Raw genomic sequence first — 6749 nt, 5'->3', positions numbered from 1 at the left:
TGGCGACCAGCGGCCCAAGACCGAGTTGAACGAAGAAGACTGCTTGAAATAGCACGAGCGACGTCGCGATGACAACCTGTAACGATCAGAAGGTAATTAATTGGAATCGAAAAAAGCTGTTCATTGAAGAAATCTCTCTCTTCTGCGGAACATACACGAACACTTATATTGACTCCTATAGTTTAATTTCACTAACCTGCTCATCCTTCATGAAGCCAATCGATCAATTTCCTCCGCAGAACCAATCCGTTCCCATCGTGACAAAGGAGATGAACTTGTCGCAGGACCTTTTCGATTCCATGCCTCATTGACGGCGACGCAGATCCGGACGGAGTTCCTTTAAGGAAGATATAAACCGAGTCAAGACCAGCTTGTTACTGGACCTAACCTCTATCTCCGTTGTGTGGCTCCACAATCCGATAGGAAAAAATAGTCGCACGATAATTTTCAGTGCAAAATTCCAACTAAAATAGCGATAATAAGTTACAAATTCAATGCAGCTGTCTTTTTATGTAAAGGATACTTACCTAGCTATTCAAATAAAGAACAAGTAAATTAGAAGTAAACTGGCCTTGTTCAAAAATCAATCAGACTTAGCTGTCAAAACATCATTCTGTACAGAGTAAACCGATTATCATCTGATTTAATCGTTACCCGACGGTAACAGATTAAATATACCAATGCGTCGGGTGACGGAGACAACCACCCAACGCGATCCGACGAAGTCGGTTGATTAATAGGTTGATTTCTTCGGCATCCTATTTCGTCGATAGATGCGTAAAACAGCATCTGTCAAAATTTTCTATTGGGCATCGAGTTTCTTTGTTCGATGTTGTACTCGCTGCTCTCGTTAACGGAGCATTCCCTTGTAACCAAGTCCGAGAGAGAAAAAAAAGGACAGATTTTTCAGAAATTACGAATATCCTCTAATTCTACAAAATATAGCTTGCATTTGGGAATTTTACAGCCATGGGTGGTAGGTTATCACTAGACTGCTTCATTTTTGCACAAAAAAAATACAATATTTGCCTCTTACCAGGTGTACCGGATGAAAACGAAGAAAGTCCAGCTGAAAACAGCTTATACATTTATGTTGGCAATCTTCAAAAGTCGGCCACCGAAGACCAGTTGCGAGACTTTTTCCATGAATGCAAAGGCATTCAAACGGTTGAGTTTCGACTGGAGAACTGCGGCTACTGTCCGACGAAAATAGCATTCGTCAAATTTGCACACCGGGACGATGCCGTCAAAGCGCTTCGGCTGAACCAAAGCTTCTTCCAGAGTAAACGGGTGTTTGTCACCAAGGTGGACTCCGATCGGAACTTTACGCCGCGCTACTCGGTCATGGTAAAGCAGTTGAACGAATGTAGGCGATGATCTATTTTCTCATTTATCTAGGTAGTTTCTTTTTGTGAATAAGCTTATTCTTTGCAGACATCACCGAAGACGACATTTATGAACATTTTCGGAACATCGGAGCAATCGAATGCGTTCAGAAGCCGGCCCGCAATTATGCGTACATTTCCTTCGAGCGCAGCGAAATGGCCCAGCGTGCGCTTAAAATGATGGATCGTCACTTGAAAGGTGTCGAGGTGGAAATCACCCCCATCAAACGCAGTATTTGCATGTTGCTGGAGAAACCGAAAAAATTTCAGTTCACTAGTATCGCTAGTAAATGTCAAGGTTTTGGTTTGAGATACGATGAAAAAGCCGAGACGGAAGTTAAATGTAAGTTTACGTTATTTACCGATTTACAGGAAATTGATAACTATGAATTATTGTAGTACTTGTCACCAATATTCCACGTCAGGTGCCGGAGAAGGATATCGTAGATTATTTGGAAAAGTTTGGAAAGATTGTCGATTGGGAAATGCAAAAGTCTCCAATTTCGGTGCTAACCAATGTCGGTTACGTGACCTATATGAATTCCAACAGTGCCCGTGATGTGTTTTTGTATGGACCTCATTATTTCCAAGGGGTCGCACTAGATATATACAACCCTCGTATTACGTACGGAGAGCGTAAGTCGACCACGGCAGTTCTGCTGAAAAGGACTAACATTTGTGAGTACCTATATTGCAACGCAGATTTGTTTGTCTAAACAAATTACGGTTGGTTTTATTTTTAGTTCTAACAAATGACGAAATTTTCCAAGCAATGAATGAGTGCGGGCGCGTAGCTTACATTCATCGGGTGGATGCAGTCAGACTCTGTACGGTTGTGCGCTTCCAGTTTTATATCGCTGTCAATCAGGCACTGTCCGTAAAACGAATAGCTCAGGAGAACGTCTACGTAACAAAGTATACCGATGGTAATTATGACAAATCTCAAGCACGAGGTCAAAGTTCCAAATTTTTGTTGTTCGTTTGTAGAAAGTTATTTATCGGATATTGCACCGCTCGCAGAAACGTTCCCTAAAAGCAGCATGCGCATTTACAAAGAAAACGAACTGCGTAAAATGATGGAAGTGGAGAACCGTGCTGAAATGCTAAAACTGCGAACGGAACCGAATCCACTCTATTTGAATCCGAATCCGGAATTTTATAAAAATGAAGGTAGCGTTAGATCACTAATTGAAATGATGAATCTAATTCTTGATTATTTGCAGTTCAAATTTTGAATTATCCTGACGGGATCGGGCTGCCACAGCTTCGAGAATATTTTAAAAAATGTGGCAATGTGATCAATTTCCGAGAAGTTACACAAGGATTTGTCCGAATTGGATACCTAAGCTTCGATACTCGATTGGGAGCCAGACGGGCATGCTTGATGAATAAGAATTTCATAAACGGCAAACGTTTACTCATTCATATGGCCAACGAAAATCTGCTTATTGACCCCGAATTGTGCGTAAATGTTACCGGAATTAATCCGGCCATTGCCGACGAAGACATCTACGACCAGTTTAACGAAATTGGAATGGTTAAGTTCGTGCTTCGGAAGTCCGCTGAAAGAGCAGTTGTTTGCATGGAATTCAAAGGATGGCTAGAGGCTTCACTGCAGATCCGATCAATTGGCGTACACAAAATCGTCGTTACTCTAATGAATGCTACATTTAGAGGTCCATCTGTACAGCAATTTGAGGTGCAGCAAATTTTGAACAAAAAATCAGCTGCCAATCAGGGACCACCGTTAGTGCAAGAAAGTAGATTGAATTTGCGAAATGTTCCGCTAACAAGCTTTGGTATGAATCCAATCAAGACACCAACAACACCGACTGACAGAACAAAAACAGGGTTCAACGTTTCATTGACAAGTCCCAGTGAATCTAAAAAAAATTCCAATAATCCTAATGGTCGTGTAATGAGCAATAGTGGGTCAGATACCACGATGAGAAGTTCTAATGAACATATGAGTCCCAGTGGACTCAACGGTCCCCTTCGTGTTCCTGGTCCTAGCAGCATGATGGGACCAAACGGTCCAATAGAGAATTTTGATTATAGCCCTATGAGAGGGGCACCGGGCTCAATGATGGGACCGCAGGGCCCAATGATGGGACCACAGGGGCCAATGATGGGACCGCAGGGTCCAATGATGGGGCCACAGGGTCCAATGATGGGACCACAGGGTCCAATGATGGGACCACAAGGACCAATGATGGGACCCCGAGGTCCAATGATGGGACCGCAGGGTCCCATGATGGGACCGCCAGGTCCAATGATGGGTCCGCAGGGTCCAATGATGGGTCCGCAGGGTCCAATGATGGGTCCGCAGGGTCCAATTATGGGACCCCAGGGTCCAATGATGGGACCAAACGGTCCTCAATCGATGCCGTTTGTGACCCCTGCTATGAAGCGATTAATGCAAATTGTTGAAGGGAACATGATCAGCATTCAGGCCTTTGCTTCACTGCCAATGGCAGAACAATTCCATCTCGTCCATGGAATTATAAATCAATTCCAAGAAGTACCCTACTTTATCCACATGAGCTTGGATAAAAAGATTAATTATCTCATCAGTGGACAGAACGGCTTTAGATGCGCGAATTTGTTCACATTGTTCACTTATCCCCAGCAGCTGAGATTGTTGAATATCATTCAAACGGACTTCGTAAACACGAGTAGAGCACAGGCAAACCCTACTGGTCCACCGACTCAGGATCAACCGCCAGTATCTCAACAAACTGTTCAAGAAGAATTGGAAACTAGCGGATCTCTCGCACCCTGGCAGCTGAAGTCATCGCGCACTTGGACCAACTCGGATGACCCTGCTTTTCCGTCCAGTTCACTTTCCGCGCAAGATCGCTTTGAAAAAGCAGAAAAATTTAGATCATCAGAGGCCACTGCTGGAACAAATCGCGCGGAATATCAAAAATCTCGATCGATGTCTGTTTCACCGATCATGGTTCGTTCCAGGTCCAATTCACCCTTTAAGCGAGACAGTTTAAGTCCTTTTTCAAGCGCCTTATTGTCTAGCCCACTGCTGCACTACAATCGATCTTCGTCTAAATCTCCAAGCCGTTTGAGACATCGCACTCGAGCTAGACAACAAAGCCGATCTCGCTCACCGAACGTGTCTTACCGTTCGCGTCTTACATCGCCCTCTAGTAGAAGAGATCGGGTCTACACTAGATCACCGTCCAGATCTCCAGAATTTATTCGTGCTCGAAGCTTTCGTTCCCGAAGTCCCGAATGGCGTCCTAGCCGAAAATCTTCAAGTTTAAGCCCAAGACGTTCAAAAAATCGTTCACCATTATGGGATGAGGATAAGCAAAGATCACCAACCTGGGACGACGAAATACTTCGAGAAAAAAAGCAAGAATCGTGCGCTTCCAGAGATGAAAATGATGCGTCCAGTCGCAGTATGTAACCGTCTTTATTGGCTGTTTTTCTTTTCTATTCTATTTTTCTCCTTCCTAAATTACAGTTTATGTCGACAATTTGCCACTAGAAACCAACGAGGAAGATGTGGCAGATGTTTTCAGTCAGTTTGGTCAAATCGTAACAATAAACCTGACATTGGCTCACGGCCAGAAGCGGGCCTTCATCAAGTTCGACACGCTCGATCAGGCGATACGAGCCTTGGAGATGCACCTGAAACTCTATCGCGGTCAGCTGCTGCGGGTGGCTTTCCAAAACAAGAAACCAAAGGAGCGTCCCGGGTTTGCCATCAGCGTAGCTGCTAAAGAACGTAAGGATACTTTTGTGCGCTATCACGGAATGTGAAATAAAGGGTTTTTTACCTATCTCTGTTGCAGCGTACGACGAGATCGCCATGTATGAGACGTTCAAAATGTACGGTGAAATTACAAACATTTGGACGCGATATCACAACGATAAAGCTTACTGTGTTATCGACTTTAAGCACCGCGACGCAGTGCCGGCTGCGTTGGACGCCGAAAAACTAATCACCGGCAACAGTTGCAAGGCACGTGCCATCGTGTAAACGCAACCGGTGCTGGTAAGTACTATCTATACTGTTTATTCGTTTTGTATGATTTTTCTTAACAGGACGATATTTTTCCCGATTTAGAACGCTAAAATCACTAGTGTTTAGAATAATCATTGGTGGAACTAAGCCCTCCCCCAAGAAAAATCGAATTAACTGTTATAGAGAGCCATTGTTATTTGCATCGCCGACGAAATAAAACGATCGACAAAAATTTCCGGTGCTATAACCTTCTCTAGGTATGAGCGCTAGTTCCGCCATTGAGAATAATACCTAATCTTAATATGAAAGGTTAGTAAGGTCACATCAGTACGATGTTAAAAATCACAATTTGATAAGCTAAGCCAGTCGTACATAATAAGTATTTTTAACACTCAAAATACAACTACGACAGATTGTTTTAGAAGCACTAAGATAAATTTAGTATTGCAATAGTAGCTTAAATTCATATGTCGTAGACAAGAAAATTTTTAATAATTTAAATGTCCAAGTCTGTTTCGAAAACGTAAATATTATATGATATTATTGTGAGTTAGGTACTATATAATAACCTATCTATACTATATATTAAACTACCTATACAACTATCTTAACCTTTACATCACCGACATCAAAAATTAAAATACTTTCAGTTACAGTTTTGGCTGTATCTCCACTGATTTTCAATCGATTTTTATACAACTGGTCTTAAAAGAACCACATTAGATTGGCCTTTAATGAAAAATATGCTGATAAATTATGGTAGAGATATTCTAGACCACGGCGGGGGTTTTTTTTTTACGTTATCAGAAATTGACTGCGCAAAAGTTATCCATTTTATTTGTAGTCACCAATAATGACTTTTACACTATCCATCCGGTATCGGTTATACCGGAACTCAAAAGTGGCCAATTGAAATTCTCTTTAGAAATATGGCAAACGTAAAGGGGGACGTCGGGGACGTAAAGGTTAATCTAATGATAAGAAGTTTAAGCATAAGACTACTAATGAAAGAATTAGGCAGACGTAACTAAAGGTTTTACTTGTTCTTGCACCATTTTAAATAAGACGAATAGGCTTTCTTAGATCATATAATATATACCTACATGGGGTTTAAACCCATATTGAAATGAAAAGGCTAATATAAAAATATAGTCAGTGAAATTTAATGTAGCATAATCGTAAGCATTCGTGCTCATACGGTCGTACGTTAAGTACCGGTTTACATATTAATTAACAACAATTTTGTGGTTATTACGATTCAGAAACTCAATAGCTTAGACAATAGATTTCTCTAGGATAAGCCTTTCACAGCATCGTATAGTCTAGCTTTAACTTTTAGGGGAAAGAAATAAATTTGTCTAACTACCAACTACAAACAG

At 41.8% G+C, this 6749-nt stretch overlaps 1 protein-coding gene across 2 annotated transcripts; it reads left to right on the top strand.

Moving 5' to 3' along the window:
• The first annotated feature begins 892 nt into the window (after positions 1-892).
• On the top strand, positions 893-6749 carry LOC128734626 (uncharacterized). 2 transcript variants are annotated; one of them, XM_053828921.1, is made up of 10 exons: positions 893-976; positions 1040-1366; positions 1435-1728; positions 1785-2063; positions 2129-2311; positions 2373-2555; positions 2609-4801; positions 4867-5130; positions 5198-5400; positions 5473-6749. In XM_053828921.1, exons 1-9 carry the CDS (start codon positions 970-972, stop codon positions 5383-5385), a joined length of 3918 nt encoding a protein of 1305 aa, XP_053684896.1. In that variant the 5' UTR covers positions 893-969; the 3' UTR covers positions 5386-5400; positions 5473-6749. The 2 variants fall into 2 exon arrangements, with proteins under 2 accessions (XP_053684896.1, XP_053684889.1); XM_053828914.1 differs by having other exon boundaries at positions 5198-6749.

Source organism: Sabethes cyaneus, chromosome 1 (genome assembly GCF_943734655.1).
Source record: "Sabethes cyaneus chromosome 1, idSabCyanKW18_F2, whole genome shotgun sequence".
Classification (NCBI taxonomy): domain Eukaryota; kingdom Metazoa; phylum Arthropoda; class Insecta; order Diptera; family Culicidae; genus Sabethes; species Sabethes cyaneus.
This window is presented reverse-complemented; position numbering and strand designations above follow the sequence as displayed.